Source organism: Acromyrmex echinatior, chromosome 2 (assembly GCF_024713525.1).
Source record: "Acromyrmex echinatior isolate Ae372 chromosome 2, ASM2471352v2, whole genome shotgun sequence".
NCBI lineage: Eukaryota > Metazoa > Arthropoda > Insecta > Hymenoptera > Formicidae > Acromyrmex > Acromyrmex echinatior.
This window is the reverse complement of record NC_141853.1, coordinates 559,535-583,273: the sequence shown is the minus strand read 5'-3', so window position 1 is coordinate 583,273 and position 23,739 is coordinate 559,535. Positions and strand designations below refer to the sequence as shown.

The 23,739-nt window shown below is 40.3% G+C and overlaps 1 protein-coding gene across 10 annotated transcripts in view; it reads right to left on the bottom strand.

The window, feature by feature from the left end:
- LOC105148601 (uncharacterized) overlaps positions 1–23,739 on the bottom strand; it is a 344,598-nt gene that overhangs the window by 15,295 nt on the left and 305,564 nt on the right. For 4 of the 10 annotated variants that reach the window (XM_011060408.2, XM_087402880.1, XM_087402883.1 and 1 more), the window contains exons 6-14: positions 16,602–18,562; positions 8,197–8,269; positions 7,829–7,869; positions 5,932–6,090; positions 3,315–4,415; positions 3,118–3,236; positions 2,860–3,026; positions 2,204–2,475; positions 58–298 (exon numbers count right to left, since the gene is read on the bottom strand). In XM_011060408.2, coding sequence (XP_011058710.2) covers positions 58–298; positions 2,204–2,475; positions 2,860–3,026; positions 3,118–3,236; positions 3,315–4,415; positions 5,932–6,090; positions 7,829–7,869; positions 8,197–8,269; positions 16,602–18,562 — 4,134 coding nt within the window. Of the gene's footprint in view, positions 1–57; positions 299–2,203; positions 2,476–2,859; positions 3,027–3,117; positions 4,416–5,931; positions 6,091–7,828; positions 7,870–8,196; positions 8,270–16,601; positions 18,563–19,193; positions 19,283–23,739 lie in introns of those variants that run through there. The other 6 variants (XM_087402885.1, XM_011060409.2, XM_087402879.1 and 3 more) reach the window with 4 other exon arrangements.

The following is a 23,739-nucleotide window of genomic DNA, read 5'->3' as shown; positions in this document are numbered from 1 at the left end:
ACCGGATTGCTCACAATCGCGATATTCCATTCAAAAGGGATAAAAGAGATATCCTACCTGTCGTCCTTGCCAGATGGTTTATCGAGGGGTCCAACCGTATGCTGTGGTGGCGGCATGCTGTAACATGGTGCCGGAGTGTAACCCGCTGGAATCTGATAACCGGAAGTCACTGGGCCACCTGGGTAAGTTCCACCGCAGTTATAACCTGCAGTTGGATAAGGGGTGTACGTGTTTCCGGGATATTCGGGTTGAACGCCGGTCATCCCGTATCCTGGATGAGGACTCATGGGTCCATAACCTGACATATGAGAGATTATATATAAATAAAAAATGATAAAATCAACAGTTTCCTAAAAGTAAAAATACGTTGACCCAGCGTGAAATAGAAAGCATCTTACTTGGAAAATGTGCGATATTATATTCAATAAAAAAAAATCTTAATAACATGCTTTTCAATTTCTTCGATATTGGATACTTTGATAATTAAGATAAATTTATAATGAAGTATTGACAATTTGAAACGTATTGAGGGAAAAGATTACTCGTTATTTCCTTTTATCCATTTCTGTTTTCAACATTTACTTTGTTAGAAAATCCATTAATTCTCTGTGGATACAAATAATGATTCACAAATTGATATATCTACTGAGATGTTGATATGATCGAGCGAGTTAGTAGTATGATCTTTAATGTGATTTTTATGATATATCGAAAAAGTGTACGATTTCTAGGACATTCTACCTAAATACGTACATACATGCCATGTAATCGCACTCGAACGGGAGACGCGGAAGTAGCGCGCGCGAACACAGGCGCACTACAGGAGCAGCCCGCTGCTTGATTAACTGTTGTAAAATCTACACGTTTATTTACTGGCAAGAATTCATTTTGTCGAGAGAGCACGCAATGCAAATAGCCGACGGACGGAAGGCCGACTGTGCGCGCTCGCGCGACGTCGCGTGAACACGGCGGTGCCCTGTGTGCGTCGAGGCCGGGGAACACGGCGCTGTGTGTGCTCGAATGTTTCAATTTCAATAACTACTCCCCAGCGTCAGAGTCCGCACAATATCGGCCGCGCCGGACTTTTGCCGGCGCTACGTGTACGCGAAATATTGATAATTAACAATGGCCGTGTACCGTCACAGGGGGGTGGTTCGACGGGAAGGGTGCGCACGGTGCACATTCAGGCCGAAGGACGAAGGGAGAGAGAAAGAGAGAGATGGAAACGGAGAAAACGAGGGAAACGATCAGAGAGGAAGAGAGAGAGAGAGAGAGAGAGAGAGAGAGAGAGAGAAGAAGGAAGGGATGAGAAGGGGGAGAATCGGCCGCGGGTTTGGAATGCCAAGGTACAGAGAGACCGAGGAAAATGAGAGTTCGGCCATAGGTGCCTATTATGGCAGTCATGTACTGTTCTGGTGAATTTTTATTCGACGGTTGTAACCGCGTATCGTCCCCCATCCCTATCTACGTCCCTCGCCACCCTTGCCGACCCCCGGGGGCGTCGGGCTCTTTGTTCTCTTCCGAATCCCTCGTCCATGCACCTCCTCCGCGTCTCCCCCGCTATCACCTGACGTTACACGACGCCTGTGTAAGGACACATTAACGCTTCGCGTGTATCTCCTATATTGCACGCGCGCGCACGTGTGTATGTGTATGTGTGTGTGTGTGTGTGTGTGTATGTGTGTGTGTGTGTATGTATGAGGTGTGTATATATATCAGTTAAAATTTATAGTGTTAAGGACACCCTGCCGCGTCCTTTTCCATGTTTGTTTTTTTCGCTCTATCTTCATCTGACATTATCAATCGTGCAAACGATTCTCCGTCATCAAATTTTCGCAGTGAATTATGTTTCAACGTTGTTGCATAGTAAAACATAATGTTTAAATATTAGAGATTATATAATTGTTACAAGTATTTCAATGAGTAAGATAACGCTTCTTGGTATCGAGATATTATGCAAAGAAAAGCGTTTACGTAAAATATGATTAATTCGAAACAAAAAACAACATAATACATGCCTGTTTAGTTACTTCAGAAAACTGTTAAAAAATATTTTTTACTAATGACTTTTACAAATTAATAAATTTTATAACTTTACACAATGATTTTGTATAACCATGCTATTAAATGTGATCATAAAACATCTTTGGAATGCGAATCATAGATTGTCCGCAGAGTTATGCGATAAATGATGATAACTCACCGGTGGGATCTCGGTAGGCGTCCATGTAGTGGGAACCCCCGCTGTCGGGTGTACTTTCGCGACTATACGCCGTGACGTGCACTCCAGGCGGCGGAAACCCGGGTACAGGCCTGATCCCCGGACCCCCGCTGAAATTGACCGGCTCGTTCGCCGTTGAAAAATCAACGGGCTCTGTTTGTTCTTCAATCGGTCGTGGGGCTGGAAAACCTGGACCCACTGGAACCGCGACGGCTTCCCCATGGCCGGTAGAATATTGTGGACTGGGTGCACCGCTGCAATAGAGATAAACATATATCTTTTTTATCTGTTATTTTATTTGTCCTAAGTATTACAATGATTTCATTATAAGTTTCTATTATACTTATTGTTAGCACTATTCTCTTTGCTCTAAATCCTCTAAAATAATTTTTATTTTTTAATATCAACGAACTTGAAAATAATTTTCTTAAAGCTGAGATTTTTTAAATCTTAAACTTGAAACACAATTAAAAAGCACAAGCAATAGGAGCAGAGAATAACAGATTTCAACTTATTACAAACTGTGTATATATGATAGGTCGAAATCTTTTATTCCTGTTCCTACTGTCTGTATTTTTCAGTTGTGTCTCAGACTTTATTCTTAGTATTTGTTAATAACTATAAATATGAAAACTAACATGTACCTGTGGAGTCTATTAACGCTAAGATCGAGAGTCTGGCCCTGGGGACTAGGAACTTGAGGACTAGCCGTTAAGTGGGGACTCGCTGCAGCCTGAGGACTACTTCCCACCGTCTGCCCTCCTCCATATTGTGGACTGAGGCTATTCGAACCGTAGGGTGGTGCCTGTAAATCGCGTCATTGATGATAACCACGAAGATCTCATAATACTTTTTGTACATATTTATCATATTATTTTTATCATATTATTTTTAACCTGCGGGCTAGTGGACGTAACACTGGAGGTAGACAAATCCATCACTGATCCCCCGGGCGAGGTAGGCGGTCCACCGGGTTTCTGCATTTGCTGCATTTGCGCGACCGTGACACATTTCACTGCAACATTCATGGAAACACGATGTTTAGTTATACAAATGAGTTTTGTATACTTGCAAAGATTTCTCATAAAATTACCATCTTCAGTCTTAATCATTCCGGCTGCCGTGGCGGCGGCCATCGCCATTTGATGCTGTTGAGCAGCTGCCGCAGCTTCTTGATGATAAACTCGCTCTTGCTCCTCTGGCGTCATGCCGGTTTGTCCCAGATAGTACATATTTGCCCTTGAATGAAGTTGCTGCTGCTGTTGCTGCTGCTGCTGTTGCTGCTGCTGCTGCTGCTGCTGCTGTTGCTGCTGCTGTTGTTGTTGCTGCTGCTGTTGCTGAGACGGGATAGGTGCGCAAGACTGCGTATCATATCTCTCGTATGTCGCAGTGGTACCGGGATCATAGGGTCGATGATTGGCTGCACTTACTACCGCATTCTCGTAACCTCTGCCAGCTATGTCGTTGGAATACGTCACTACTGGTCTTGCGATGTTGCTGGTACCAGGATGCATGTACGCTCTCGCGTGTTCGGCCGATCTATGATGATAAAGCTCTTCTGTGGTGGTTGCGGCTGCTGCCGCGGCCGCTGCGGCGGCCATCATGGCGCTAGGCTCATAAGGAGACCTTTGGGACATTTGATGGCTCATCCTGGTATCTTCCACCATTGGCATCGGATAGGCGACGGGCTGCATTGGCAGCACGTGATGTGTCGGATGCTGGCTTGGATGATGGATTGTCGCTCCTATGGATGATCTCGAACCCATCGCGTCCATGGATGACATGGATGAGGAATTCGAATCTTGGCTCATGTAAGAATCGTACGTTTGTCGTACTGTAGGAGGCGGTGGTGGCGGAGGTGAATTCACTCTGCAAGAAGCAGCATCCTCCGTCTTGGGGACCAACAATTCACCCGTATTTTGATTCCTCATTGATAATGTATTGCAGCAACTGCTGCTAAGAGTCATATTCTCTGTCTTGGGCACCTTCGCGGGACGCGACGTGCTGTTGTCCTCCGGCGTTTTCGGAGGCTTCACATTAATCACAGCGTTTTTTGTCGAATAGTAATCGTAGGTCAAGCTGCTTAGTACGGGTTTCGTGTCTTGCGTTGCGGAACCGTACTGCGAATAGCTCTTCGTGTCCATTGAAGGGGGTAACAAATTCGTGCTGATGTATTCCGGTGGGATTCCCGGCACTATCATAGGAGATTGCGTATTTAGTAAATTTTGCATAACGAAGTGCAATTAAAGAAGTTTATAAAATAAAAAATATCATCGTAATAAAAAATGTTTGTAAATTTTTATTTTACTCTTGTTTACTAATTATAAGAAGCACTATAACCCGTTAATACCAAGTAGTTTCAAATAGCATATATGTGATAATCGGTTGGTACATATTTACAAAGGCTCAGTTTAAGAAGATAAAAGCTTAATAAATTTTTGTTCTGAATAATATATATAGCGCATAATATTCTATTTCTACAATCTTATTGCCTAAAAATATTGCCTAAAAATTATATAATAAATTTTTTATGTATACCTATATAATATCTATAAAATGGTAGTCTATTTTATATATATTATATAGAGATTATATATAAAATTTTTGAAATTATTTTGTGTGTATGTAACTGGATCGTTGATGCTGTATTAGAGTGGAATTATAATCTACGTAAAAATTAAAAAATACGAATCTAACTCAACACCCACCCAGAAAATATTTCTATATGTAATGTTATCACTCCTCGATCTAGAATAAAATAAGATATAGTGCTAATCATATGTATTCTTCAGAGAAGAATATTTTATTCTTAAATGAAAAAGTCTAAAATCTAGAATAAAGATATCTTCGATGCTATCCCATTAATTTTTTTAATAGAAGAATTTAGATTAAACACAATATTCTTCATTTAACATTAAACATCGATCTAAAGGAAATCTCTTATTCTATTCTTGCGGAAAGAAGTTTGCGGAAAGAATGTTAGTGATCTTACATTTTCCAGCAATGAAAAACTGGGCTCAGTTGGGACTCGAAACTCAGGATCTCACGTTCCGCATATCTCTCACCTAGCACGCTACATCACGAGAACTTCACTGTCATGATGCTATAGCATCTTATATAATCATTGGATAAATTTATTCTAAATGTATGAATATATAAATCTAAATTTAAATGTGTTATATTTTTCTCAAGATAAGATATCGATCTTATTTTATTCGAGGAAGTATTAAGAGTAAAAATTATTGATTTAATCTTAATATAGTTATAATTTTACACTGTATACAGTTGAACTAAAATTAAGATACGTCAATAATATTTTTTTTCTCAAAATTAGAAATCCTTTCTGAGAGTGAAGGGAGTGAAAACAATTACAAAATTATTTTAAAACTATCAACGATATTTTGCAATCAGTATGCAACTAATAATCCTCTACATTTCTACCAGTAAACGCAAATGTGTAAAATTGTATGAAAACTTCGGAGCAGGTTTATCATCGCAATTTTATCGCAGTAAAAGCATGCAATCAAGACACGCGCGAATGCAATAAAGTGCGAAAGAAACGCGAGATACGCGTTTTACGCACAAAATTATAAGTCTCATCTTGTTCCCAGCATTTGAGCGTTAATCTCGTCGCGTGGAGGCACCAACAAGATTTTCGTGTCCGGGGTATTGCGGACACGCACAGTGAAGAGTCCTGTATACCGCCTTACCTTGAACCTTTTGTCGTGCCTCGCGTGCGGCCTGCTTATTGGCCGCGGCAATAGGACATCCGGACAGGCTTCTATGTGTGTTCCGATTGGAGCTGACATGACCGCGACCGTTGCAACCAGGCGTTGGGCATTTCAATATGGTCTCATGCATCGCCAGAACTGTGAGAACCCAGAGACACGTGGCGTGGTTACAGACACACGTTCTTGGCACGTTCATACGCGCGTACACACAATTAGAGAGAGAGAGAGAGAGAGAGAGAGAGAGGGAGAAAGAGAGACGCGGCGCACACGCACGCAGCAGGTGTGGTGAGATATCGTTGAGGCAAACTGCCTTTACGCATTGAGTATAATTATCCGTGTTGGGCATCGAGAAGACACAAAAAAAGGGAGAGACAGTCTTGAACGCGACAAGTGTGTCATTTTCGAATTGCGAAACGGACCCGAATAAAAGAAAGAAAGAAAAAGAAATCCGCAAATATTTGGTACACGTTCATAAAATGGAGAAAACGAAAAAAAAAAAAAAAGAGAAATAGTAAAGTAGTCGGAAAAATGAACGAAAGGCGGAGTATACGGCGTCACATCATGTGTGGAAATTAACAATACAATTAAGTATACCGAGCGGGTAGAGAGAAACACAAGTAAAGACAATCAATTAATCGATAGAAAATTATAACACAACACTTGCAATTCTGTGTGAGGTAGTGTGCTACGTCGATGAAGACGATAGTTGTCCGTCGTACGCGAGCGAGCGAGCGAACAAACGCAACCGCTCAGGCTCGAGATATCTTAAAGGAGATCCTGCATTCTCGATTGAAGGGATCGAGGAGGTGAGCTTATCACAGATAGAAATAAAAATCATGTGATTGTACGCACATTTGCATTACACGTAGTCGGCTGAACATTTCGTTCTGTGCGCGGCGGCTTGATTTGTCATTTGAGAGAAAGAAAGAAAGAGAGAGAGAGAGTGAAAAAGAGAGGGGGGAGAGGGGGGGGACGGAATCTGTTGTTGCGGAAAACTCGCACATCGATGGAAAGATGATCCGTATAATTCTTTGCGTAATTATACTCAATCGCACAAGTGTCCTCCGTGTGTGAAGTGTCCGACGTGTGCGCATACGCCGGGCCCATCGCGCCGCCCGTGTCTCGAGTTCTCCAGAGGGTTCATAGGCACGACCAGTATCAACCAAGTTCAAGAGTGTGGTGATATAATTCTCTACTATATAATGAACTACGAACGGAAAATAATAAAATGAAAAGAAACGCAATAAATAAAGCTCTCTACCCCGCAAAGGAAAAGCGCAAAGAATATACAACAGATATACACGCACACGCATACACACACACACACACGCGCGCGCGCGCGCGCGCGCGCGCAACGCACACGCACAGCACGCATATACGCGACGCGTGCACCGCGCTCATCGCTGAAAAATATCCATTTTCTCTTTCTAATTTGACTTCGTGTATCGAAGATACAATTTTTGTTGCGTTTAATGAGGCGAGGAAGCGTGGAAATGGAACAATAGCCTTTTGTGGATGACGAGGCTGATCGAGAATGGTTTTGGAGAAAAAGCGAACCAAATTAGAGATAGAACATTCCAGTTGCATGTATCCCAAAAAACAAACATTATTTAAAAAATACGTATGATGTATGGAAGTTATAGATATTTATCGGAATATGATCACAATTAAAAATTTTCGAATAAATTTAAATTTAATTATATTATTTACATTGATAAGGTTGACTAATTACGAAATTTCTTTCGAATTTAAATAACCCACAACAATGATTCATTCTTCGCTTCTTCGCTTCGTTAAGAAAAAGACACTCTCGCAAAAAGAAGATGCACTATCTAACTACAATAAGAAGTAATTAGTTTAATAGAAGCGTACTTACTCTCTGGAGTTAATTTATCCTTCTGTGGACATCCAGAAAGGCTGTAAGCAGAGAAACTGTTTAACAATGTTTAAGATTAATAGGATTTAAGCTTTTAAGTACATTCAACTTTTCTCTTAGGAGATATGCGAAGCACATATTAAAATTGAAAAAAATTTCTTTCAGTCTTTATTTCTCTTCTTTATATGTGTCCGCGTCGTGTGTATATTTATTATTTCGGTAGTACATAGAATTCACTGATCGCGAATTGGCTTATTGACGTCTGTTTCTATATAACACCTCGCTCGATTCTCCATGTAAAACCGCGTAGGTGTGTAATCGGCCGTGGCTGAGTGCGGAGCGCAGGTTAATTACCGATAATTGCTTACCTGCGGTGGTGAGAGTAGAGTCCGGTCACGTGACCCTGCCCCGTGCAGCCTGGGGTCGGGCACTTGTTGCCCTCTGCAACAAATCAAATCGCCACGCAGAGCCCGATGTTAGTCTATTAAATGCCATTTCAGATATTCATGAGATACGATGTACATTAGTTTTTACCCGTGCATAGCGATTAAGCTTATACAAGGTAGCTCTATACAAGGCTTACTCCTATCCTAGGGTTAAGCTAATTAAATTTTTAATACGTAAGTGTGCAAAGTGTATTACTCAGATATTGTCGCTTTAAAATAAATCAGTCACACAATTTATTTATCTTATTACAATCCTAACATATCTCCACAAGAGAAGCGATATAGATTGAAATTTTGTGAATTTCGTATTACGTGCGGACTGTGCTCTAAATATTTCGACTTTCAATCAGGCAAAGTATACAAGTTGAATTTAAATAAAAAAATGAAAGACATTGGAAACAATAAAAATAATAAATCAAAATAGGGATAATATTAAGAGTCTAATGTAACTCCATAACAAGATTAATATTACGTTACTTCTATGCTTAAAACTTAAAAGAAGCAATTTGTGATTAATTCCAGTCAGCTTATGTTTAATATTACTATAAATAATTAATTTTAAAATATTATACAATTTTCTTTCTTCTTTTCTAAACAATTTTATATTTTTTACTTGCATCACTTTTCTTGAGGAGATGCAATAAAATTTCTAAACAATATATTCCATAGATCCATATAGGAAATAGAGAATGTTTATCTGAGCACTACATATAATCGCTAATTGATGCAAATGGAGATGTAATGAATTTTAAGTCACTGAACTTTTAAGAAACTGAAAATGATAGAGGAAATGTGCCTCAATTGCATTTTGATATTAACTATATATTATACGGTAATACCGAGCGCTCGACATTACGCTGTCTCTGCAACGCGTTATTTCTGCGTCGAAATTGATGATCCCGACACAAGCGGACAGTAATTCTGAATAAATTGGATATTTACACTGTCGATGAGTGTTGTTTTGCGGTACGTGTCGACCGGAATACGGCGTCAGCTTAATACGCATTAATGCTTTGTTGTTACATTTGGTTTCATAATCTTGCACTTGCAGCCAATTGACATGCGCAATCTGCTTTTTCCGTTGCCCAAATGGGCGTACGTCGAATAAAAAGCGTCGAATAAAAAGCGTCGAATAAAGAAATTTTAAGCGGAGACATTATTGTAATGTAAAGGCTTTGCAGAGTCTTTTGTTTTAGATAAGAAAGCTGCTTTACACCAGCACTATATTTATAAAATGTCTTTTGTCTTTTCGAAATATCAAGAATATTATATAAAGAGAAACAATATTACTTGATAAATAACGATAATATTATTTTATAAATAAAATAATTTATAATTAATAGCTGTGGTTGCATCTAAAGAAATATTGATTAACTATTGTATCGTAAGCATGAAAATATGTGATAAGAAATAGGCGAGCATTGGAAAGTATATGAAAAATAATATGGTATTTCGGTATGCTTGCATGGTACCGCTAGCGACGTGAGCAGTTGAATGGAAATTAACTATTGAATGGCTGACAGCCGACGTGTCCGACATCGTCGTGTAGTTTCATTCTGCACATCGAACCAGAATATAGCTTACTCCCCGTTTGCCAATATATCACGTTATCCTTCATAGAGAACGTTGAACAGCCAAGGTGAAAGACTGCGAGCAAGTATGGTGAGACACGTCTATTTCATATTAAAATCTTATTTGTAAAAATTTCGTCTCCCTCCCCCCTACTAGATTAAAATTATTTATATTAAAGTAAATTATATGTAATTATTTTATAGATACAATAAGCAGAAATAATATTGATGTAATACATCATTTTCATTATATTTTGCGCAACAATTTTTAAAATAATTAATTCACATGTTTAAATCGCTTCGTCAAAATTTCATATATAATTTGATAATATAAAGAGATTCAAGATTAATATGTCTATGAATTCTAAAAACTTTTGCATTTTTATAACATCTAAGTATGTTTTATTTTTTATGATTATTAATTATCAAGTAAATAAATGTTTGAAAATAAATACACATTTTGATTATATTGTATATTCAAAATACAAAAATGTTGCTTATATATGATTTTTCATGTTTCGTAATAAACAACTTATAATAATTGTTATGCTCTCAATCTCTCTGTCTGCAATAATCTTTAGAGATACATTTCGAAAAGAGATTCCAAAAAATTTTTGTACGGCTTTGTCGGGCGTGCATGCTATTTAGTAGCATTTTTCAGGATGAGTTTCCCCAATCCTGTGGCGAGAGGCCCCAAGTGAAAGTTGAAAGGACGGTTCAGAAGGGTGGAAATGGCCTCGCGTGTGGTCAGCCTGGATCTCGTCGCACGAGTTACGCATTTGTGAATAGCCTCTGGGATTTCTCTGTCCCGTGACTAAGCCTTCGGGATTAGCACGGGGTATGTGGCCGGCCTACAACTGTCCGCGAAACAAAGAACAGATAGATACCTCATTCCCGCGCGACAGAACGAAACTTGCAGCGATCGGGGAAAAAGTTTCGCCACGTGATATTTCGTTCCTCCAATCTATGCATTATTTTCCGTATCATTTGCTATTCGTCAGTATTATTCGACCGAGTAAGGAAAAAAAATCTCACTCTCGACAATAGTTGATAGATTTTTGCTCGTGAATTGCGAATATCTCCATTTGTGAGTGAGCTGTCGCAGAGAGACATGCACGACACGATGCTTTTCGTCAGGGTTTATTTAAAGACACACAATCCTTATTATTAGAGATCTGTATCAGCTGATAATTCGTGTCGGTAATTTCTAAATTTTTTTCGAGAGTTTTTTAAGTCCTTTCTTGCGACACGAAAGTATGACCGATGCCAGACGAGCATGCCCAAACGACCAATTGTACGTATCATCTGTCGTGCGCTAGTTCTAACTTAATGGTAGGTATAGTGCTCGTCACGTATGATCGCGTTCGTATTCCCGTTCAGCCTCGCGTGACCAAACAATTACAGGTTTCTAGTGCACTGCAGGTAGCCGAGAAGTACCAATCGGTTAATATGAGACCTTTCGGCAAGGCTCTCTTTATTTCAATCGTGAACGATAAATGTAACTAAAGGTTTCTATCTAATCGTTAGACAGTGTAATCATCTTTCAGTGGCTGAAAGTTATATCAGGTACTACTATGTTCCATTCACATGCTATAGCTTTAAGCTTAAGAGACATCCATTTAATAACAATTTGTTCCTAATCATTGGACTCATTATTTTCATAAAGCTTTCATAAGACATTTTACATTTCTTTATTTTTTTATAACTATGTTACATCAGAGCAAAGCTAATAATAATCATAAAAGTAATAATAATAATTACACAATGCAATGAAATAGCAAAAAGAAATAAATATCAATAACAGTTTATGATTATAAATATAGATTTTTAGATTTTAATAAATTTAAACTTTAATAAATTTAAATTTTTTTACCGATTCATAAAGTCAGAAGAAGTATTTTACGAGATCATTTATATGCCAGACGTCATTACAGGTATATTGTGATCGCGACAAAACATAGATAGGTTTATCACGCGTGTTAGAGGATTTGAAAAGGGACTTGGAAGGAACCTCTTAAGAGGAGGCCAGCTTTAGTTGACGGGGGGTTCTCCTGAAGTGAGCGCACTTTTATAAACTTTGTCGTGTACTAATCCTCCGCTCGGGCCTGATCCCTTAGCCAACTACGTCGGGGCTGGCCAATCGAGTGCCGTGACGCCGAGAAACTTCATCAGGTCGTCATTTCGCGTTTCAGGAGAGCGAGAACCGATGGGAAGGATGGATGGAGAAAAGAAAAGTCGATCCCTACTTAAGGTGTTCGCCTTTTTCTTAAGACGAGCGGCACATCCACCCACCTCCCCATAAATTGGATTACGATACGTGACGTCATTAGCGGCATGCTTTATTTGCAGACCACGACGCTCCCCGAGTTCCGAAGTTGAACGGCACATGCCGTCAGAATTGTTCGATGCCCCGCGTAATTTCTTGAAAAGAAGCTTCGTGGATTAATTTTGTTTCGAAATCAGAGTTTCTCAGAGATTAAAGTCAAAGAATGCTCGATTGTACCTTTCGAGTAAAAATGGACCTACGGTAGTGAAAAACGCGAAAGCATCAATTTAACGCGTCACGAATCTAAATTCGCAATAGTGGAAATCAGTGTTATTTTTACTTCTCTAGGAAGGATCGCTGAAGCTTCCTGGTTTTTAATTAGTGCCGGGTAAAAAAAGATTTACCGGATAACCGAGGGCGAGCGGTTGCCCTCGTAGGATTAATAAATTAGCCGTAAGGTTTTAAAGCGACTATGTTGGTGGCTAAATTCAGGATTGAAAGGAAAAAGCGAGAAAAGAGAGAGAAAGAGAGAGAGAGAGAGAGAGAGAGAGAGAGAGAGAGAGAGACAGAAAACGAGCGAAGGGGCAGATAATGGTTCCGGTCAACAAAATGAATACCGGCACGCGCTGTTCTTTCCGGATGTCTGAATAGACTTGTAACGAGTCGGTCAGACCTGCCTTCGTTCCTACCTTTCTCCTATCTTCTCTCGTTCTTTCTCACCATCTCTTCTCTCTTTGTCTCCCCTTAGATCTTATCCTCCTCTTCCCTTTATCGCAGATCCCTCTCTTTTCGTTTCTTTTACCCTACAACGGTGCTGTAATGGAGCAACGAGAATCGAAGGGAAGAGAGAAAAAAGCGGGATCACAAGGGGTGAGAACGAGGACGCCGGTCACCGAGGGTGAGCCCGTGGTCGCGTTGTAATTGTGTTATTTTGTAACCATTTCACGTGAGGGTCCGCGGAAGGGGTAGACGTGTATATAAACACCGGGATTGTTTTATTCGTCCAGCTTGCGCGACACGCGCCGAGACTTTCGTTCGGCGTCGCGAAAAATCATCGCAGTCGTCAAGATAATCGGGGAGAATTGAGCGCCCGCTGGTCGCTAATTATTAATTCGCCGTCAAAAGTCGTTAATCAGCGCAATTGAGTATTCACGTGTAATGGATGAATATTCACGCGAGCCCCAGAACGAAAGGTGCACGTTGATAATAAATAATGCCTACGTTTCATACTCTAGATTATAAATTGGATTTACTTGTACGTTTGCTTGAAATTTTCGTATTTTCAGTATACTTTAGCTTCGTTGGTGATCAATTATTACTTTGCCTAGATAAAAAGAGATGCGAAAAGATATAATTAACACGATTAAAGTTTATAATATTTTACTGTAAATACACGGTATACGTGTATAACAGCTTGAATAATATTCGATGCATTAATATTTAAGAATATATCTTACCACTGTTATTTATGTAGTTAATTGCATGGTACTACTTCATATTTTCAAAGAACGAAAAAAAAAATAGATGAATCGCATGTTGTGAGATGTCCTTGCGAATATCTAAAGCCGGTTCTACATCAGCCAATATGAAGCGTTGATTTCAAAATGCAAGCTTCAGATTGGCTGTCGCAACAAACTTGCGATCGGCTTGCAACTAATAGAACTGGCTTAATGGTGCACGCGATTATACGACGCTGTCTCTTGCTTTTACATTATCTTGTGATAAGCATAACAATAAGTTCTTGACATGTATTTTGCTCAATGTATTTGAAATGAAAACTTCAATTAACGGCAAAAGTAAATACTCATTTCACAGTACGCGGTGTGAGTGTTAGCGACAATAGTTATGTAGTATACTATTATGTAAATTTAATCGCACGAGATTGTAAGTGGTTTTATATAGAAATCTCCCTTAAAGAGGAGAGAGAGAGAGAGGGGGGGGGGAGAGAGAGTCGATATAAAATTGCACGATCGGGATACCTGGGATACTTGATGCGTGTAATAGTCCTCCGGCACTTTCCCGCGCTAAATCGCATGCCGGATACAGTGGATAAGGAAAAGATCGGAGGTTCTAAAAAAAGAGAACAGCACGAGGAACAATCACAAAGTAGGTATTTACACACGGAGGCGCGCGGCGCCCTTAAAGGGAGGGTAGAGCCCTCGCGCGCGAGTAAAGGTCCTTTTTATGCGTGCGGTCGCAAAGGCAGCGTAAAATTGAGTTACAGGGCAGTTTATTTTTTTATTAGCCGACTCGACCTCATCGCGCGCGCGCGGCCGATCTTTCTCGACGCGGAAAGGGTAGTTTTTGCGGCCGACGGATTTCCCGATAGCGGTTTTATGGCGTGTCAACACGCCCTTACACGCGCCTGCATGTGAGCGTGCGGCGAATAAAAAAAAAACAGCGCACGCGATCGTCACGCTAAATCGAAGAGATCAAGAGCAATCTTAGCAAGAGAGAAAGGAGAAAATGTAGAGCGAAAAAGGGAGAAGGGAGATAGATTTTCGATTAAAATCCTAACTTGACCGACTCTGGTACGACTGTATCGTCGTCACGCTGACAAGTGCGCGTTTAATCGAGCCCATTTATCGCGTCGCGTAATTTTATTTGAGATTTTTACAACGAACAAACTATTTTAATTCCTCAATATATATATACTCGATATACGTAAAAGCCTACATAAACATTATAAACAGTTGAGACTTTGAGGATTACTTGTATTTTTTTATTTTTGAACATTATGAGTTATTTATCCAATTAATTCTTCATCTGTTCGTTTGCGTGAAAGACGTGATATCAAATGCGAGAGATTGAATTCTTGAAAGCGATCATCTTCGCAGCCACCGGCCGGAGAAAACGTTAAGGGGATAATGAGGACAGGCAGCCAGGCACAGGGTGGTAATAAGGTGGCTTGGAGCGGCTGGGATGCTAGTCACGTTTCCAGCCGCTGACAGCTGCGGCTTATACGTATGACGTGGTATCAACCCCAAATTTCCCCGACTAGACACGTCGTGTCTTCGCTGCCCTAAGACCCTGGAATGCACTCGAGCCTCCACCTGTCACACTATGGCGAATGTACAGTATGACGCGCGAGGTTTGACTCAATGAGTCTTCTCTGAAGAAAGATCGCGCGACTCATCATCTTTCTCTGTATTACACTTATCACGTCTAATCACCGAATCAATTTTATCGATCATTTATTCACGATTAAAGGCATTTAAGTGCGATTAAAGCACTATTACTTCGATAGCTCTCTCTCTCTCTCTCTCTCTCTCTCTCTCTCTCTCTCTCTCTCCTCCCTCCCTCCCTCCTTCCCCCCCTCTCTCTTTCTCTCTGTGTTAATTTAAAATATATTTCCTTAAAATCAGAATTTTAGATAATAAAAAAACGAATAAGAGTGTAATGATGAGAGCATATATGGCTGTATCATAGGACACAGAGAATAATTTTGCTCGAAGAGACCTTGATTTCAGCATTTGAGTCATCACCCCTCGCTTCGTAATTATTGATTTTCTGCTGCCCTAACTCCCCTAACTTCGTAAAGAGCAAGACAGAGAAAGCGAGAGAGAAAGAGAGAAAGGGAGAAGAACAGCGTAACCAAGAGAGTCGAAAATGCCTTTTGTCCCCTCTCGTAACGTATAACGCACGAGCGGTAACCCTACCACGACTTACGATTATCTCCATCTATATAATTTAAAGAGTTCCAATTTTTATGCGCACATTTGTGTTCCGCACATTTTGTATAAATTTCAAAACACCATTAATCTTTTGATATCTTTTTAAAGTGCAGTACATCTTAATTTTGAAGCTGTGTTATTTTTTTTATTTATTTCCCCCTGTATACGTAATGTATATATTTTCTTTATAAGATTACTGGCGCACATCAATATATATAAAATAGAATGCAAGAAAAAATATATCGTAGAGAGTCCTTCCTTATAATTTAATAAAAATTATCCACATTAGAATCAACCACGGGATAATCGGATATCTTTCGTTTCACAGAAATAATATAGTATTTAGAAAGCCGGAAAATTGAGTAAATATATATAAAACATTCACTTGCACAAATTTATATATGAACATTATTATACATCGCTTGATCAAACTTTAAGAAACAAAGATAAAACTTTTTCTCTTATTTGATTAATTTTTATCGATTTTAATTTTTTATTTATAATTGAATAGTTATAATAGACGATATTAATATCAATTTAAATACCAATATTTTTCAGAACATATAAATGTCATTTTATCCGACTGAAAAAATAATTTCAGCATTACTAACAATATTAGTTTCTATAATATTTTCTCCCCTTTATATATTTTTTTTTATTTCTTAATGAAACTTTTATTTTTCGAATTTATAATTCGAAAGAATGCCTACAAGTAATTTCATCATGATAATTGATAGTAGTAATTTCATTAATATCAATTTAGGAACATATTTAGGAACACATTGTATCATAACGCGACAGACAAGAAATTCTCACCTCTGCCGAGACTGGACGGAGACATAGACATTCCCGGTCTGTTACTATCGAAGGTGCCGGGTCTCTCTGGCATTTTCATGACATTGTCCTGCTGGCCGTTCGTCGAAGGTACATCAACAGCGACTGTCGGACTAGACGTAGTAGTGGTCGTCGACACGGCTGTAATGGTTATGCTGGTGATGCTGTTTGCATTAGGATTCCCGACAGGATTCGTAGTACTGTTGCTGTCATTAGCGCCGTTGTTCCCGTTGGTAGTTTTATTACCAACCACCCCATTGCCGTTCGCATTCGCGGTGTTGACATTACTCGCACTGCCGTTGTTCGCGGTGGTGCAGCTGCTAACAGCGGCAACACTCACCACTCCTTCCCTCGCGATATCCTGAATCGCACTGGCTGCTCTGGAGCCCACTCCCGCGGGCTGAAGGATTGTATATTGTTTCGAAGAATCGGGACTCGTGACGGAAGGTGGACCACTGGTAGGACTCTTGCTGGGAGATACAGAATTGGTAGCTACGTCGTGGGTTGTCACATGATGACTTTCCTCTTTCGAGGATTTCAGTTGTAAGAGTGACACTGTAGATGAGTGCTTGTCATCGACTGTGGGCGAGATACCGGATACAGGCTGCGGTGTTGGCATCGTCGGGCCAGGCGTCGGATATCCTACGAATGTGGCGGCAGCTGGATACGGACCGATTGGTGGAATCGTTGAAGATGCTACTGGGACCGACGAAGAGCTACGACACGATGCTTTTGAGTGGTCCGTATTAGGCGGCCTAAAAGCAGATGTTGCTGAAAACGGAGAATTCGCTGGTGTCGATGAGGATGATGAAGTTCCCGTAGATGAGACCTTCATGTTGGTATCATTATATTGTCTTTGATAATTCGTGTAAAGCTGTTGGTGCTGCTGCTGTCTGCTAATATTTTGGGGTGATTGACCGTTTTTGCATATCCGATCCCGTTCTCGGTCATTCGATCTGTCCCGATCGTTCTCATCCTTGTCAGCGGCCGGATCCGACATGTCAATTTCTAGTTCGTTGGACGAATCATCGACTAATTCGTTGAAGTCCGGTGGATCGTATCTAGAATATTTGTCCGATTGCCTTCCCTGAGGTTCAATATGTGCGCTCATCACATTCCTCTCGTTCCTTTCTTTGCATGACAACGATCGAACGGAAATTGGTCTAATTTTCGGCGGTTCATTTTGATTAACGTTGTTGACTTGAGACTGAATGTTGGCGCATTCATTTTCTATCTTCAGCAGATTGTCCAAATCTTTCTTAATTTTAGTTGGATGCTGTTGTTTCGTATCCTGCTGCTTATTCTGCTGTTGCAACTTACCCGATCGATCCTGTTGTCCGCGAAGAGTTATAACATCCTTCAACGAACAACCAGTGTCATTACTCGTAGTCGAAGACGTTGATATTGACGAAGGTGACAATTTAGGATTTTCTTTCTTTTCCTCAAAAAGATTTTCGAAGTTAGACTCATATCTATCCTCGTCTGAATTGCCTCTTTGATATAGAGATCCTCTAGGTCCCGGCCAGCTGCCCGATAGACTTTTCAAGGCGGCTTCTGTTTCTCTTATGAGAGTTTCATCGTCTTCGGGTTCTTCGCTGTGCTTACTCGATTTCCTGGCAGGACTACCCGAGTTACCCGTTGTAAATGCGCGCTTCTTCTGGGGCAAAGGTATATTTTTGTTAGGATCAACAACATCGATCGTCTTTCGTATGTCATCGTCACGAACGCTTTTCCTCCTCCGCTTCGTCGCGGCGTCAGTCATCTCCATCTCTTGCGACGTGCTCGTCTGCAAGCTCTTCTTGCCGATCAACAATTGCTGCTGCGACTGTTGCGACGGCTGCTGCGTTTGTTTAGGATTCTGCGCGACCGACTCTGCTTCCAGTTTCCGCTTTTTGAGATGAGCCATCGCATTCTGTCCGCCCGGCACGTTGGTCAGTTCCACCCTGGAACACAAAAATTCCAGAGGATCAGCAAGTCTGCTCTGCCATGCGGACACAAGAGACGCAAGGGTGCGTTCAGTACACGAGTGCAAAATCGTCGATTTCGAAGCCGGCGCAATCTAACAAGAAAGGTAATTGTCCATTTCGCTCAGGATCTAGGCTCTTTCATTAGGGAAGGATCCTCAGCGCCTGCCACAGGTCACTTTTCTTTTTCCTTTCATCATCTACTAAACAGCGCGTTCAAAGTCTAAGGGACTGTCTTTCAAGAGAGTTCACCTGACATCTGCCAAAGACTATCGAGTGCGTAGTCACGAGTTCGAAGAATCAGTCTATGCAGCTGAGATGCATCTGTATTTCTCCCTTTCTCTTTCTCTTTTTCTTTGTCCTGGTGAACGATCGCTCAGCTCTTTTCGTGATATTTATCTTTTTCTAGCGGGGCACACTCTATCTTGCTTCGTTCTTGCGGACTCGAGATATTTAGACAAGCACTGCGTGACACGCACGCGCGCACGCACACAACGAGGACACGCGCGCTCGACAAACCGCCAATATTATAGATATATAACTATATATATATGTATATATATATATGTATATATATATATATATATATATATATATATTGTATACATACATATATATATACTTAACACAAGTCCGGCTCGTGTACGCGATGAGCCCTTTCAGACGGGGTGCTCGCGAGCTACTGTGCTATGTTTAAGTTCGTTCGGGGGTGGCGATCTTCCGTCGTCGGCAGAGGGGATGAAGACTTGCGCGGGCAGTCGACGGCTTCTGCTTCGTCGCGAAAGGTGGGGGCGGGTTCTGCGCACTGTCCACCCCCTTGAGCTCGGCTGGAGCACGATTCCCAGCCCTTCTGCACATCCCTCTCACTCACCTCAACCCCCGCCTCGGTTATCGGGGAGAAGGGGATACGCGGTTTCTGGGTGCACACCAAGAGGATTCTCTCTCTTTCCCAGTGTGTTGAGGTACGTGCTTCGTACACCTCTCCCGCTTATATCCACTCGCGTCTACATGTACATACATATATATGTATATATAGACATATATATATATATGTATATATATTACCACCCCCTCCCCCACTGTCCTTCGGGCTGACGCGTCGCGGTATGTACGTGCTACCTGGTTCTCTTTGCCACCTTAGGAGTCCAAGCGACAATGGTCCCGACCTCGCGGATCTGCTCACTTCACAACTCGCGAGTTCTTTACATAGCTGAATTTTCAAAGAAAAAGTGAAATTTTTGCTGGTTTAAATAGAAATAACTTTGCTTACAGCAGATTTATATTTCTCTCTGTATAGAATTTCTGATAAGCGATAAGTGTGAAACGAAACTTGAAATAGATTTCGAAAATCATTACGAATTCGATATTGTGATGAAATACAGTGTATGTAATTTCAAATGTATAAATAATTATTAATGCACGTGCATTAAATCTTTCACAAAATTCCTCGAAAATAAAACATTTACAGTAACTTGTTCGACAGTAAAAATTCTCAATCTGTAACTTATATAACTAATAATAGACATTATTAATATCTCATCTTGTTCTAATTAAATACAGCCTGAATTCGACATCTAAAAAATATGTTCGCAATATATCTTAACAATTACAAATTATATTTCAAACTAGTAAATTACCAATCTTTCTGATTACTTGTAAGACTTTAGGCCTTTAACTGCACAACGTTCGCCCTTTGGTACGCGTAAGGTTTACAGATAGGAGGAACCTACAACTGGAATTAGATAAACCCGAGCTCCTGGAGGTAGCGGAGGCAGAAGAAGAGCAGGATCAACGTCAGCGCTTAGCGGAGCTCCCTAGGATCCCAAGGAATGAGAGAGCTTCCCTTAAACCTTAAACCCTCCTCAGACCACGTAGCCGGGAGTTTAGAGCGACGAACTCTTGCTATGGACCGCGGTAGGAGGACGGCGGGAGTGCCCTCGTCCAAAATCAGAAGTTAAATCGCATCGACGGCTTAAGACATTATCACTTTTCTCTGCGGACCAATGCTCTTTTGAAACTGGCCTTCGATAGTGCAACTGAGTAAGAACGAGCCGGACAAAGAAAGAAGGGAAGACGCGACACAAGAAAAAGCTAAAATCTTTTTGAGTTAGGGATTGATGTCCTGGTTCACCAATTATATGTCATCCCTTACAGTTTGTGGGGAATAATTAGAAAGCCTAATCTTAGTATGGGTGAGCAGCTTGATAGATGTGACTTAAATCGACGTCGTCGAAATCTTCATCACGTTGCTTTTATATCTCGAGGTATTAAGTATTCTATAATTTTTACATTATATATGTATGTAACATTCTCTTGTTTGCGCTATGAAGAAGAAATTCTTATTATATCATCATGTTTTAATCCAAAACTTTATTATGTCACGAAGTAAGAAGTTACATTAAGGATAAAATTATACCAACAACGTATATTTTTTCATCCACAAAAATTTAATTTTATTTATACAAATTAAATAAAAAGCTTGTAAAAGAAAATTTTTACAATAAATGTAATATGGGTCTTTATATATTGATTTAGACTGATTGTAATTAAAAATCATACATAGCCATGGTAGTAGACAGTTTCTAATATCTTTAAGCATAGCTGAATCTCTCAATAATTTATACTGTTCAATACGTCGAGTAAGATTTATTAGACTTTTTTAAGGTAGATGCAAGTAATTAAAAAAAAATGTACTCGTTAATTAATTAATAATTTATAACTGTGGTGCGATCATAAGAAGATGGTTAAACAGACGACGCGAGGCGGACGATGGTGCCTCCATTGCAAGGATTAGGGTATTAGGCGACGTCACGTCACTAAAGTCTAAAGGAAGCTCCTTGGAACTGTGCTCGGAGAGATAGCCCAAACTTGTGTTCTCTATCTTCCCGGCGGTTCTTCGGATTCTGACTCTCATCTTCTCTTTCTCTCTCTCGCTCTCTTCCTCTGACTCTCCCCTTTCTTCTCAATGTCGTTGTCTTATTCTATCACCCTTCTCAATCTTACTTATTCCATTATATAGATACATACGTACAAATCTCTTCCTTCTCTCTCTCTCTCTCTCTCTCTCTCTCTCTCTCTCTCTCTCTCTCGTCCTCAATTCTCTTCTTCTTCTTCTTCTTCATTTGATCTTTTTTAACTTTCTACTCAATATCCTTCGTTATGATATTCTTTTTAAATCCAAATTAAACAAACTACCGACGAATTACATTCCTTTAGTTGTTATATTGAAGATATAATGAATCAGATTGGCAACACTCCCAAGATACTGATGGTACTTTAGTCAGAAAGTATTGTAACATCTTTCAATATCAATCTACCAGATTAATGACGTAATCGAAAAAATAAATTGTGAAAGAAAATTTACGGGCAATAAACGAGACTTGACAAAAATGACGACAATCTGAACATTTATCTCGTAAATATATTGATATGTAGCAGGTTCCTTTGCAATTGCGAAAATCACGCGTTAGTAACTTCACCCCGAAGCTTGTCGGGGGGTGTTCCCGAGAAAAGGCAGTCATACGTCTTTTTCTCGCTAACGTGCGAGGGTGGGTGAGATCGGCGCTAGGCGAGCGCCGGATAATTTAGGGGTCTCTCACGCGTGGATAATGGGGAACTTGGCTAATGCACCCCACTTGGCACCACGTGGATTCGCATGAATTTTGCGATTCGACCTTTGTGCCTCCCTCGTTCGCTGCCGCTAACGACTCGCGCATGAAAACGGCAATGAGTACAGACTTTATTGTTATAACTGAAGAAAGTTACATAACTTATCGCGTCTAAATTGATTTCAAGATGTTGAAATATTATGTTAACAAGAACCATTCAAGTTTACTTAAAAGTCAATATTTTAACGACTATCGCTATCATACTTTATCCTCGCGACACGTTAAATAAAATGATAAGTCTAAATGCATATTTTACAAATAATGTACTTTTTGTTAATGACACGAGTAGTGTCCCTCTTGAGTCGCGTCATCTCTATAAATCTCTTCTGAGAAACTAACGGCATCGGAATTGGCTTTATTTCTGGACTGCTTCGAAATGCCGTTATTATTCGCTTTCTATAGCCCGGCGAGAAAAAGAGGAAGCGGGAATAAGTGAGAGAGACTGAGAAGATTTTAAAGTGAATTCAGATCGTTGATATAGTAAAGGAAGAATGCTGTGACCGAGACAGCTGAGCTGTTTGGTTGGACATCATTTTGCCGTTCAGCTCCAGGGAATACTCCATCGTATAACTACTAACTGTCCGTCCATTCGTCGAGCTTTCTCCTTCTACCTTTCTATTTTTTCTTCGTCCCATGAGCATACCCTCGCTTACTGGCTGACGTCTTAAACCAATTTCAGTCGAATTCTGATCAAATATTTAGCACTGACCGGGCCAACGCTTTAAGTGGCCCTTCCATCGTTGGACTTTACTTTCTTCCAATAAATCCTTCATGTTCTTTCTAAAATTTCAGCAAATCAACAAATTTCGCAACACAACTTTTCAAGAAAAAACTCATATTCAAGTCTTAATAAATAAAACTTTTGGTAAAATATTTAAGATTGCTTTTAAAATGTTTTATTTGTAAACAATGAGATTTAAAAATTGTTTTATGTTGAGAGATGCAATTATTACAAATTTATTTTGAAAAATTTATTGTAGGTCAGTTGTAGAGAGAGAAAGAGGTGTATAAAAATTAAGAAAATAAGGCTGCGCGGTTGAAATTTTTTGATAATTCTTATTCGTACACACAAAATGTATTCTGGAAACATTAAGTATCGCCGATCGAGGCATTGATTAACGACCGAGGTGCAGATCAGCGATTCTAGCTTGAAGTCGAGGTCGCTTTTTTGTCCCTCTCGCCACACGGCAATACGTCACGCGTCCCGGTTTCGGGGTGTAATTAAAGAGAGCGCAGAACAGCATGACGCCTCGGGCCTGTCTGGGGGGGGGGGGTGTAAGAAGCGGGGCGAGGCGACCGGGGCCGAGGGTATGCGCGGGATATAAGGGACGTGTTTTACCGAGGGATACTTACACACCATCCCCGCGCGGCACATATTTTCATATAACAAAACCATCTGCGTGCCGCGCATAACAAATTTCAACTGATTTATAGCGAGCCCGTTGGCGGTGGGAGGCCGCAAATTTTCGCAGTTACGAAAGCCGGCGA